The 14,382-nt window shown below is 41.3% G+C and overlaps 1 protein-coding gene across 8 annotated transcripts in view; it reads right to left on the bottom strand.

Annotated features, from left to right (window-relative positions):
• The window catches only part of SLF1 (SMC5/6 complex localization factor 1), a 786,836-nt gene that overhangs the window by 185,423 nt on the left and 587,031 nt on the right, over positions 1-14,382 (bottom strand). For all 8 annotated transcript variants that reach the window (XR_013607070.1, XM_078675388.1, XM_078675391.1 and 5 more), the window contains one exon: positions 3,538-3,662. Coding sequence is in view for 7 of the 8 variants with exons in the window: in XM_078675388.1 (XP_078531514.1) it covers positions 3,538-3,662 (125 nt within the window). In the remaining variant the exon portion in view is untranslated. The remainder of the gene's footprint in view (positions 1-3,537; positions 3,663-14,382) is intronic.

Here is a 14,382-nt window from a genome sequence, read left to right as displayed (position 1 = left end):
CTTCACCCATATTAGAAACCCAATCCTCATTTTCCAGGGCCTCTCCCTATAATGCTACAGAAAATAAAGTAATTTTGCCTGGTTCTTGACTTTCTATGTGCAAAACAGATTACCTACAAGTAGGGACACTCATCTGCCACATGTTTGAATGGTAAAATCGCACTCTACAATATCATTGCTAGAACAAGCCAAAAGCATGCCCCAAATTTTGGAAGAACTACCTTAAAGGGAAGGGCTCCAGGAGGATCCAGGACATCCACCCTGCCCCACTCGAGTGACGAACAGCTTGAGGAAAGTTTCAAACAAAAGAGCAAGATCAGGCTGTAAACCCAACATAGCTGTCATACAGAAAGAACTTAAAGATATACTGCACATACGAAGATCTCCGACCCCCTACGACAACGCTAACCAAGGTGTCAATGAAGAAATCCTAGAAGAACCCATAAAGTTATGCTAGGTCATATATACTTTCGATAACTAAAAAATAACTAAGCCCTCATGATGGTTGGTTTTATACCCCAGTGCTACAAAACGTTCGCAAAGCAAACCACAGCCCAGTCTAAACACATTTATACAACACTTCCAATAATAAATAATGAAACTATAGACACATTTACCCAAGCACAGATATCAGTGATTCCAAAACCGGAAGAAAGACAAACAATTATTTTGACTTATATAGACTGATATCATGGCAAAACACAGATATCAAACTTTTTACAGGAAATTTGGCAAGCAGACTGGAGAAACTTTTGCCAGCCTTATTTGAATGGGCCTGTTTTATTTTTTGAGACCGTGATAAAACCAAATCTTTGCTACATCTCATTGATAATATACTTAGAAATAGAAAGAAAGCCTGTCTACTTTTGCTTGACACCCAAAAGGCATTTGACAGAAAATGATGGAAATTCCTAAAGAGGATTCTGGAAGTAGGCTCTCACTTTAGAGGATGGGTGCCAAATTGTTATAAAAAGTCGACATCGATAATATGGGGCACCAGATGCATATTGAACTAGTTTATTATAGGGAGAGGCACGAGACAAGGATGCCCTTTCTCTCCCCTGTTATAAAATGTTATAGTGGAATCATCGTCAGGATGGATCGGAAAGAGAGAGGACGTCCAAGGAATCCAAATGGGTAAAGTTAATTACAAATGTGCAATGTATGATGACAATATCATGGTTACAATAATGTAGCCAGATGTCTCTACCTTGGCCCTAATGGACATGCTGGAGAGATAAGGCCAAGTCTCAGATTTTAAAGAGAACATCACTAAATCTTAAGTACTGAACCTTACAATCCTTTGAAACCAGGAGCCAAAACCTAAGAAATTATTCCAGTTTCTATGACTGAAGTTCACTGCCCTGTACTTAGGTTTTCAAGCAGCGAGAATGCTTCATCACATCGTTCATACAAACTTTAGCACATTAATCAGAAGGATCCAGTCAGATTTGGAATCGTGACAGGATAGGATTGCCTTGGATGAGTCGCCATAAAGATATCCACACTTCCACTTATACTGTATACATTCTCAAGACACCTTTTGCCTGTTGAGATGTCTCATCTATGCCTGTCAATAAAACGCAAAAAAACAAACAAAAAACTGCTGGGCACATTTAAAGGAGATTCAACAGGGAAGGAAGTTTCCAAACATCAAAAGATACTTTCAAGCCTCTTAATTAAAGTACATGGTGAAATAGGGATAAACAGAATCAGCAAAATCTGCTGCTTCTTGGACATGACAATAACAGGTATCATTCGGCTGTGGGCTATATACTTACCCAATTACAAGAGCAACTCGAAATATGGGACAAAGTTGCAGTTAAAGAAAGCCTTACTACATTCATATCCCCGTTGACCTCCATACTACAGCACTCATAATTTGATCCAGCCCAAAAAGATTGTTATTTTGAAATCTGGACAGAGAGAGGCTGGACAAGAATAGGAGACATGTTTAAAGGAACAGAACTTGGATCTTTCTTCAACGTACAGTCTGTGTTCCAGAAGCAAAAAGGCAGCCGAATTAGGCATTCAGTCTTAACACCCCACAAGAAGACCAATGGCCAGCAGACCTCTCCCCATATTTGAACAATGGCTTTTATCAAGAGAAACCAATAAAAACTAACTTTAGATATCTATTGCTTACCCAACAAGCAGGGAAATTGAAAACTACAGGACACACACGTGGGAATTGGGCAGAAAGCCATGAGGGAAAAAATGGAGAGAGGTCTATATTAAGACATATATCACAGCATGGACAACCACTGCACAATAAATTCTCTAACAACTAATGATATACTGGTATCATATCTCACAGAAAAGATGGTAGTGGGATAGGCAGCATACAGGGAAATGCTGGTGATGTTGTAACTGTGATGGCACGTTAATCTGCATACAATGACAATGCTTCAATCTGCCACTGTACTGGAAGGTGATAGACGGTATGTTTCAAACTAACATTCCTAAACTCCCAGCACATGTACTTATAGATTGTGCGAACCCTCAAACATACCTATTACTTTACAAAATGGTAATATGATGTCCCTTAACTTATGTGTAGAAAAAACCTGAACAACTTTTCATTCTCCAGATACCCCAATGCCACAGGTAGCTCATTCAAGGGTTTAGAAGATAAAACAGTAAAAGAGCGGCCGCCACTGGTTTTCACACAACACCGAGGACAAAACAGAGGACATTTTAAAAATGTACAGCAGAACATTATAAACTATTATAAAATTGTGAAGCATAGCACTTCACAGAGAAGACACCCAAGGCCTGCAAACATTGCCTATAGTGGCAGCATGGGACACTATCCTAACAGATCTTTGCACATCCTGGCAAGAAAACACAAAAACAACCGAGACCCCTCCAGATCACAGACGAGACATAACACAGAACACAATACAACACTCCAACCATGAATGGTATACCCAACACGTGGGCAAACCATATCACTCAAGAAAGGATGATAAGGTGGCGCGGTTACTAGTGGTCGATTGGACAAATGTCACTAACGCACATACCTGTTCATCACTTCCCATACTCTATCCCTTAGTCCTCCCGTTACACGACACAAAGCCTTACATCACGCATGTAACACAAGTGTAACCTATTAGCAACTATACTGATTACATGATAATGTTCAATCTACATTTATATCCTGAAAATTGTCATGGGTACATGCTTTTTTAAGATGCTTGTTAAATATTACAATCAATAAACAAATAAAAAAAAGAAATGAAGCTGTAAAGACCCAGACTAAAAACAGGAGATGAAGTAGAAGAGTGTGGAAACCTGCAAATGGGTACCAATATCTTCATACATACAAGAATGTTGTCATTGTAGGTGAGGGAAAGGATTGAGGATACTGTTCTTAGGAAATACAAAGAACCTTGTTGGCTAGTGGATGTAGGCAAGAGTACGTGTTCAAGTAGCATCTTCAATAAAAACAAATGTAAACCATAATCATCAAGGCAGGAGCTTCAACTTGAAAATAATGCTTGCAATGATACAAGGTAATAAGCAAAAAAAACATACCCTTATTGTTTTGTTTACACGATAGCATCAATTGCTCTATATTTCGGAAATTCTCTTTAGGAACAAAAGCACTTTCTAATTTCCTTCTCAGTTTCTTTGGTAGTGGGGTGTCGAAGCTTGAGTCACTAAAATCAAAACGAGGATTAGCCTGTTAGTACAATTACACAGTACTTTATCACATTCGCCTTGCATTGTTAATCTAGGTTTAACGTGTTTCGTTTAAAAATGCCACTCGCAAAAGTATGCAATGGAACACATGCTAGGGCATTTATCCTTAAGTATTAATGCAAGGTCAAAATAAACTCCTTTAATTAACCAAAATGAGAAGTCACTGCTTCCCTTCCTGCTAAATGTACCAAGCCATGCCATGAGGAAATGAGTTCAACTCAACTAACCTAGTTATTATGTTGAGATCTGTAGAGCCTTTCAGTTCGGAACCTTCTGCTCACCCTTAGGTTTTATCTGTTTCAGCATCATGCATATACTCCTCACAGTTCTTTTCGACCAAAGGAGGTGAGATTAATTCTAGATCCTTTGTCAGATTAAGTGTGAACCAAGGGCCTTAGAAAGATGAACACTGAGAATTGAGTAGGATCCTTCGCTAATGTAAATTAGCTGATAAAGTAGTAATCCGTTCAATCAAAAACTTTGAAATTTATTATTGCTAGTCTATTTTTGCTTGCCTGATGAAAAGCCCGCAAATCGTCGTTTGAAACTGCAGACTACACGTCCTTTGAGAATTGTCACACATAGACAGATCATTGGTAATACAATGAAATCACACTTGAAGAAAGTCTTTAAGGTACGGAGAAGAATTATAGTATATGATTTACTCTAACAACAGCAATTACAAAACATGCTAATTTTAGCAAGAATATTGCTAATGTGCTCAAACTTAGTATGTGCCCTACCCACCAGAAAGATATTAAACATAAATGAAGTGCACAGTTGCACTATATTATGAGAAAGAAGGCAGCCCGTAAAAGGTCTTTCATAACCATGCGTAGCTAAGGATTGTAAACCTCAAACTGGATTCCAAAGGATATGAAGCATTCAACATGTGATGAAGAAACCGGCTGAAATGAGACAGCATTTGGTGTTAGCCCAGCCGAATGTGGCCTGCAAAAGAAATATAGAGGCAGCTCTACCACCGGTTATTTAATTATTCCAATATTCTTGTTGCGAACAGCAGATAGAACAAAAGGAAACATCAAAAAGATAAAAAATAACCCGGGTTAGAGCAGGGCTGTATTTCACAATATCAAGTGCCAAAATATTGACCTGCAACAATTCAGACTGCAGAATATTGACTATCAATATATTGTCAAGATAAGTGTTCATAGGTAAGTGAGATTTTACTATTCTTAACTCCACTTCTATGTTACTTGAAGATATATCTTGTCAAGCACTCCCAGAGCTGATAAAGGAATTAATGACTGGTTAGTTGAGCTCCTTATGACGGGTGAGGATAGATCCCAGCTGAACCTGCCTCTTCTTGCATACAAATACCCTTCCATATGTGACACCAAGAGGACCATGACATGAGAGAAGCCGTGTTGTCACATGTCTCCTATTTGTAGATAATGCCTCCTGATAAAGATAGGGTTGTCAGTGGTATTGGTTATTATCATCACTACCTTGGAAGTGGAAAAAGGGAGTAGGGTTAGTGAGGCCCAATTAAATTCCCTTTTTAACACCTTTGTTGATAGAATTATGCCGTAGGACAACTATGGCCTATGTCGCAACAGAGACTCTATCCCCAGTCAGACTCTGACCACAACCTTGAGGTCATGGCAGACAGAAGGGGCAATCTGCTAACAAGTTGGGGCAGTGGCACACTGTCTGCATATTGGAAGATGACAGGAGTGAAATGGGATGATTTAACTAGCTATTCAGAAGCTGGTCCTGCACTTTGCTAGTAGGCCATGCAAGGGTCTCTTGTGTAGCTTGGCACAAAGGACGACTCCAATGCATAATGCATGAAGTCCTAGAAACCATTTAAACTACCAGAATGTTTTAAATTATGTTGTGGTGTGGGAGACGTACGGAAAACTTGAGGGGGTGTGGTGAAGAACATATCCTAGTTGGGATCATAACTTTGATTGCTAACAGAGACATTGCCAGGCTTTGGAACTCTGTATCCCCCCCCCCTGTACTCCCACCCTGGCTTAGTGGTGTTTGGCAATTTACTGTTGTGGGAAGCTTGAGGATCCTACATGGAAAGGGGATGCTATCAGAAACATGAGACGGTTTGGAGGACTTACTATGGTTTGGGATAATATTTATAAGAGTTTATGATATATGTCTTGTTGTGTTTCGATCTAGATTCCGTATATAGATTTCCCGATTTATGCCCTTATATAGGTACAATTCACATTGCCCTTATTTAGGTAGAGAAATCCGGCCCTTATTTAGGCATTCTCCATGCTAAGCAAATAAAGCCATGGCCACCTACATCCGTTCATCTACGTCACAACGAGTTCTTGGAAAACCAGACTCTTAAGCCTTTAGGACTTCCCCTTGCTTGGATATTGATTTCTCCAAGAACTAATTTACTATGCATGAACATCTATTCCTTAGGGGTTCATTCATGACGTTCTTTTGCCCTACTTTCACGTCAATACTGGCACTCCTAAACACCTTCAAGGTATAAATATACCTTCACTTGCCATGGCAAACTATGGTTCAGTCCACGGTTACTTGCACGACGCGGTTCGCCACGGCAAGTTCGGAAGGAAGTTGAGTCCCCCAACTGACGCACTGACCAGACCCTGCCATCCTCCTTGCAGAGAATCCAACTCCAGTGTTTCTGACTCCCCTTGTGGGGTGTTAGAGAGCGAGACCGGGAAAGAGATTCAAACCTCACTCATTCTAAGGTATGGAGCAGACTAGAGCCTAGAGGGACTCTTGGCAACTCTGGCAAAAACTAAAACTATAGATAGCTATACTTTAGTTTACAACACCTACTTCTTCCATCGTACTGCACTTAGGTTAGGTACACTGGGGTAGGATTATTTTAGAAGCACCAGATGAGTATTTTAGCCTGTGTTATTTATGTATTTATTTTTATGAATATATGTCATAGCTACAGACCATGCTATTGCAGTATTATTTAATCCTACTGCTTTTTATTGAAACGCCCGTCTACCTATTTCTGTGTAACTCTGTAGAAAAGAAGCATGCATGATCGACCGAGTGAAACGGTTATCTATTGTTTCCACGATTCTGAAACTGTTCTGATTCTAAGGGAAACAAAGTTGTCATGTTTATGCGGTTGTCAGAAACGAATCCCTTCCTGTTTATTCAAGAAGTTTCTAGTGACCTCTGAGTTAGCTGGCACACACAAGTAATTAAGTTTAATGTACTCGATAGAGACATACTGACCTCAGTCCTATGTCAAATCTATAGTGTATATTATTCCAATGCACAGAGCCTATCAGGGATATAGGAACTACACTACAGTCTTCGATGGTCAAAACGTATACTGTGTTTTCACTGTGTGTGTTCATATGGTTTATTTAAAAAAAATACCATTTAGTTATTAACAAACCTATGGTGTGCCACAGGACCAGACTGTCCCCTAGATGGATGGTATTATTTCTGTAACAAGTTCCTTTTCCAGGCCTGTGCCAAAAATAGTCTAGATGCATTGAGCCCTGAATAGAGCAGGATAAGATGATGGAGAGTGTACTATGAACACAAAACTGCAAGCGATTCTAAAAAGTAGATCAAATTATTTGCAATGAAAGTTTTTACGAAATCCTAAACCAGTCATCCAGATTTGATTAGCAGTGGACCTCCTTCAGCCTAAAAAATGATGATACAGGAGTGGGAAACTTAAGATAGATGGGCGGAGTAACATTTTGTATTTGTAGAGATAATTCTACATTATGAGCTTGAAAAGCCATCAGTAAGCTTTCTGCATGGGAACATGAAAGTATGAGCACAACCAGTCATAGGCCTGCACAGATCCCAGCAACTGAGCCAGCGCTATCACACTGAACTCTTGGACTGTAAAAAGAAGTTGCGATTGTGCAAGTCCTAATTATGGTACAGCCCGCCTGGGCCCTAAGTACCACCTTGTGCTGGCAAAACAGTGTAAGTCTAGTCAGCAGATAAAGACAAAAGCTTTTCTTCGTTTGCAAGATACGGAGAATACAGATGGAGAAGCCCGAAAAAAGACGTTTGAAGGAAAAGCCTCAAGGTTTGTATTCTATTAGGTGCTACATGCAACTAAAGAGAACTTGCATCAGAAAACCTGCATGGGTAAATAAGAAGTTAAACCCAGTTTATGAGCTCCTGCTTGTATCAGGAGCTGTTAACATCTGAATTGGGACTAATGAGCGAGTTCCTGGTTTCCCTGATGATGAACATCTCTAATGCTCATATCTCTCCTGGCCCTGCTCTTGGGACTGCTATTCTGGTAAGCCAAGTTCTGCTATGACTGAGCAGTGGAGACTGTAGCACCCGTATTTCTAACTGCTGTCTCATGTTTATTTTCCCCTTGCCTTGGAGAGTTTTCTCAGAGTTTTATGGGATGTTTATCTCCTGCCTACATTACTACTCAGTACCCGTCTCTTCTTCCTCCCATTATGGCTGTGAAGCACGGTGAGGCAACCTTTCACCAATGTACTGAATGTTAGGGACTGATTTAGGTCTTGAAGGACAGGTTAATCCATCACGGTGGAGAAGTGTGGCTCAATGGTTAGAGCGGCAGACCCTGATGCAGAGGGGTTCACTTCCCCGCCTCGGCGGGTCTTGGGCTCAAAATTCCACGGACCTGATAATTCTCGCCTCGGTGCCTATTCCAATCATGGAGTCCCACTCTGCAACTCTGGGCAATAGCTTGCTTAATCTCCACAACGGCCCCCACAACGCTAAGGATGCCTGGCCTCCACCTTGGGGGTGCCCAGGAGTGGACACCTCACAGGGAAAGCCAGGATGGGTTCCACAGCGGTATTCGAACAAGCGCCTTGAGACCCTTGCGGGTGAGTAGTGCGCTATACAAGTATCAATTTACAATTTTTACAATGGTGATGAATATCCCGTCCGCCGAAATATAAATCCTATAGGATATAATGGGATTTATATTTCGCCGGGCGGGATATCCGTCACTGTTGTGACGGAGTAATCCATCCGCAGCGATCTAAATCAATATGTTCTACAAATAGGTTCCGTTGGGTAGAAACAATTATTTCTTTAGTGCATCAATGCTTAAGTGTAACAACAATATTTCCCTTTAGACTTAAACTAGGTTTGTACACACCACAAAGATTCTTCAAATTATACAAATATTTCTTTTATATGTTTCAATTAATTGAAAAGGTTGTCAGGCAAGACCTAACATACGGTAACATGAGCACAACAACCAAATAATTAGTGACTGATGAACCAAATGGTGATCCAACGTAATAAAGTAACAAACAATAAAAAACCTTTTATACATAACAGTACAAATACAAAAATCTCTGTCCTATTTTGAATTTCATCAGTAACCTGCAATGTCAGTTAGCTATGGTTACAGTGACTCGGGAGGACATAAGTAGGTTATGCGTCGACGTTTCGACCCTTGTGTCTGTGTTAATGAAGAGACATCACATAGGGTTTTATTAAGGACAAAATAAAACATGCTGTGACAGCCTAGATACAAAGGGAGTATTTTGTTAGGGGCGTGTGCACAAAATAAGTAACTTTGTGTTTTAAAAGGAGCTGTTTTGGGCAAAAGGGCATTCATCAAAGTATTGGGGGGGAAAAACTCCTCCAGTCTTGGATGGAGAAAAAGGTAAAAGCATTTGTCCAAATCTGGATGGTAGTCAACCATTAGGGATAGTCAAGTCCTCTGCAAACAAAAATTGTAAGACTGACTTAGGATATCTTAATTAATAAACGGGGCTAAACTAGGACCGGGCCAACAAGGCCGGGGGAGAGGACGAGGCAACCGCCCACCACCTCAATGGCAAACATTTTCCCCGCGACATACGCGGAGCAGAGGGAGGAAGCCACTCTGAAGAGCATTGTGGTCAATTTATCTGACCACCCACTAACTATGAACGAGGAGAAAGTGCTCAACAAGGGATTGGGATTTGTCCCCACCCCCTCACACGACGCCTTTAGGTGTCGGATTGAATTTCACGAGACCATGAGAAAAATCAAATTGAAGAAATATTTTGCAAAACAACCCTTTGAGGAGAACAAAGGTTTCAATACGAACTTGAGGAAACCCTCTACTTTCTGCAATAAGAACAGGGGTACTCCGTATTATGTTTGTGGTCAAGAGGTGGGAGTAACAAGTAGTACAAAGACACAGAAAAAACCTCTTATGACCTGAATATCATTCAGGTCATAAGAGGTTTTTTCTGTGTCTTTGTACAACCCTCTACTTTCTGTCCACCCACGGGCGCTGTGGGGCCGGAAGTGGCCGTATTTGAGGCGAAGGTCTTGGAAGATATCGGAAAGATCGAAAATAACAACAAAAATAATGGCTTTAAGAACATGACCAAAGGAGATTGGGAAGCTGTGAAGTCACTTCAAAACAACAGTAACATCACAATAAAGAGCGCCGACAAAGGCGGCGCAGTTGTCATATTAAACACCTGTGACTATGAAGCTGAGGTTCACCGCTTACTAAATGAGAGAGCTAACTATCAACCCTTGAAGAAAGACCCCACTCCTGAACTACTGGTAATCGTAACGGAGTTAATTGGCAACGCAAAAGAGAAGAAATGGATCAGTGCTAAGGAGGCGGAGTTCCTTATTAACAACAATCCGAGGACCCCAGCCTTCTACATTCTTCCAAAAATACACAAGCCGGCCCGGCCACCGCCGGGTCGGCCAATTGTATCAGGAATTCAATCAATATTGGAACCACTATCACAGTTCGCTGATTACTATCTTCACGAATCTGTGATCACACAGAAATCGTTTGTCAAACACACTATGGACATTTTGAATGTCCTGGGGGAAATGACATTTGACCCCATGACGGAGTATATAGTGACTATCGACATCGAGTCACTTTACTCATGTATCCCTCAGGATGCCGCGCTGGTGGCAGCAGCGCGGGCATTAGCCTCTCAGGAGTGGTTTTATGATGCCCCCCAGAGCTTCGTGCTGCAATGTGTTGAACTAGCACTTACAAGAAACTTCTTCAGCTATAAGGATGACCTGTTTCTTCGAGTTACAGGTACATCCATGGGCGCAACCATGGCACCGAGTCTGGCCTGCATCTATGTAGGCCAGTTTGAAGAGCACATCATCAACTCTGACATCAATCCCTTTAAAGGCCATTTGCGCCTTTGGAGGAGATATATTGATGATGTGCTCTGCATCTGGTCAGGAGAAGAAACATCTCTCCTGCAGTTCTTGAACTGGCTGAATACGCAAGATCGGAGTTTGCGTTTTACCTGGTCATACAGCAAAAACGAAGCAGTCTATCTCGATCTCGATATTGAGGCATTAGAAGGGGGGTTCCAAACAAGTGTACACCAAAAGCCCACGGACAGAAACTCACTGCTCTCCTATCAGTCATATTACCCCAGAGCCTTAAGAGATAATCTGCCCGTGGGGCAATTCCTACGCTATCGGAGGAACTGTTCCTCAACCGAAATGTATAAAGAACAAGCGGAAGGACTCAGCGCGAAGTTGGAAGCTAGGAACTATCCTCGGAGAGTCATTAAACAAGCTAAGAAAAGGGCTCTGAACACCCCCAGAAGTGTGTTACTCGAGACTCGCACCAAAGAGAAAGAGGAATGTATCCCGGTGATAATGACTTATGACCCCATGGCGACAAAGATTCGCCAATCAATCAGAAAACATTGGACACTATTATCCAACAAGGACTATAAGATGCCACCCCCACGCTTCGCGTTTCGGAGAGCTGGTAACTTAAAGGACAAATTGGTTCATACCAGGGTAAGAACCAGTCTAGATCCAAAACCTGATACCATTCCCAATGGGCATTTTCCTTGTGGAAATTGTTCGGTGTGTCCTCTAACTTGCAAAACATCATCAGTGACTCTCCAATCAGGAAAGAACTGGACCCTTGAACAGTTTAGTAACTGTAACACTGCCAATGTAGTGTACAGATTGAAATGTGAATGCGGTCTGGAATGCATCGGACTCACCACTCGTAAAATAAAACTCCGCATACAGGAACACTAAGCACCATCAGAAGCGGAAAACTGACTACTAAGCTGGTACAACATTGCCATCGCAACAGACATACATTCACCTGGGTTGTCTTGGAGAGAGTGACAGGGGATGCCCAAATGGTAGAGAGACGTCTGATCACAAAATAAGCCAGATGGATTTTTCAGGAGAAGAGCGAGCAGAGGGGATTGAACGAACTTCTGGAGTGGAATAAACTACGTTAGATGTTCCTTCGCGAATGTATCTACTGACTGATGGGAACATAGGGATTGGGACATTACATGCTGGTACCTCTGAAAACCTTGGTAGTGAAAACTTGTAAGTGATAAGAGAGCACATACATAACACTAGAGCTTGCCACTTAGGATTCCAGATAAACATCATATTAGGTAGAGGGATATACCACGATTATTGTCTTTATTAGAACACAATGGCAAGGACATTTTCCCACTATCTTAGTTAGAACCTATATGAATAAAGGTGCCTTATGAAATTGTAGGCATTGATACCATATTGGTATCAACAAAAAAGCCCCCTAAATCAACAATCTATATCCATTTTTCGAGTATAATATGTGAATAAGTGGTCTGGACAATAACGTTCTAAAAATTACAAACCGGATTTGCTGGTTGTATCTAATTAGGTGCCGCATTGCAACACGCAATTTGGAAGACACTAAATAGAATGAGGCAACAACATAGGCTAGACTTGCACGGCCCACTTAGTACTTGCCAGCTCGCCACATATTGAATGACATGATAAGATGACAGCAGAATAGATAGCTGATTTATAGGTTAAGGTGTTACACAATTAATGATGTCTCACGGAGGTGTGGACATCAATACAATAAACAAGGTCGCAATTGATATGCACTTTTCAGATACAAGTGATGGGCTGAGATTGTCATTTACAATAAAGTTATGATAGCGAGATCCTGCGAGGATTTGTCGCTCTACACATACGAATCTCTGTTTACAATGTGTTTAAGACCAATCCAAGATGGCGGCCATGCACGCGAGACGTACGCAGCCAATCAGATGCTGTGCAAAACGGCGCGTCACACGCTATAGGTACCGGCAGGGAAGAGCCTCGGTGTTCCAGGGCTGATTGAGCGCCGGACTTCTCTTCACTAGCGGTAACTTTTTAAATGGGATAGGAAGGAGCCTACGAGCATAAATGACGAAAACCACAGGTATAAGACGATATTTTTAATATTTCCTGGTTGATTGTTAATGCAGTAACAAGAACGGAGGGAGACTTAACAAAGCTTACCATTGGGAGCTGTGATCCTGTTCAAATTCCTCTCGGCTGGTATGAGAGGCTAGGATTATTGAAGGGTAAATATTAACACTTTGCAGCATGATGGTGTATGCGACGCATATAAGCACTTTTGACTTGACTAAGGCATCAAAGTGGGATAACCTCGATTCTGTTTATTGTTTATGTCTTGCTACAGTGCGCAAAGCCCAGTGTCCTTTGCAGTGGCATTGAAAGGTATATGCCCTGAGGAAATTGCCTGATACAAACCAAGGCAATGAAACATGTCGGCTGTGAGTAGGTTGTGAATCGATTGGTAGTATTCACAACCTCCCCTTTTTTAACTCTATATATGTTTTGTATGCAACAAATAGGAACTAAATTAAAGGAACTAGTCCTAGTTGCAGAATAGAATATGTGTTATGTGTTAAATGTTGTACGTTGAGTCACATATAATTTTTGTTCACTGCATCACGCACAATCTTTTCTTTGGGTTTAGGACACGTTTCCGTTATAGCTTGATGGTACCAATGATGATAACAGGGCCATCCTGGTGAGTACCAGCCAGGGGTCCCATTGGTGTTGCGCCCGTGATGTGCCATCTCACTTTCTCACCTTTTTTCTATGTTACACTAGGTGAATGTGGGCTTTGTAAATGTTTGTTAAGTCTATCAGAGTTGGGCTATTTTAATAGTGGCAGCAGACTGAGGCATTCCCTACCCCAAATTCATTGCAAGAGGGGAGGTATGTTGTAATTTTGGTGCAACTTGTGATGCCGCAGATTTCTTGACAATATTGTTTCTGCCTTGAGCACTAGGACATCATTATTGTTGTGACTTAATGAGTGGAGGGCGTCCTAGTTCTTGTGTTTCCCTCTGTGCTCCTTCTTTTAGTCCGTTAAACTAGGAGAACCTGGATAATGAACTCACCAGTAATGTTACTTCGTCGGGAATTGATCCTGACTCAAATAATATTAAATAAATAGAATGAGGTCCATCAGGGCACTTAACTGGCAAGGCACGAAAGTTGAGCACTTAATTTCCAAAAATGTAGACTCCCATTTTGTGGCAAAACCTGCTGTATGAATGCACACTGTTAGGGCCACATCTAATGCAGATGTAAATGTCTTGAGGATAGTGTAATAAAAAATTATTGCCCGACAAAATAATTTACGTTGTCGGAATTTAGCTATACTCCAGGCAAGGACTCCAACCAGATAGAAAGCCAATGGAAAACCGTGCCTTGTAGACGTTTGCTGTATCTAGCACATAAATGAGAACTGTTAAAACCCCTCATGGATGTGGCAAAAGTATGAAGGTAATAGCAAAGCAACACGTTTGCCTACCCGAACAGGCTGTTCCACTCAATTTGTCCAGATAAATGACTCAAATCACTTTTAAAGCCGATAATCCAGAAACCATGGTCTAGTAACTATGGCTG

Source organism: Lissotriton helveticus, chromosome 2_1 (genome assembly GCF_964261635.1).
Source record: "Lissotriton helveticus chromosome 2_1, aLisHel1.1, whole genome shotgun sequence".
In the NCBI taxonomy this organism is placed as follows: Eukaryota; Metazoa; Chordata; class Amphibia; order Caudata; family Salamandridae; genus Lissotriton; species Lissotriton helveticus.
This window is presented reverse-complemented; position numbering and strand designations above follow the sequence as displayed.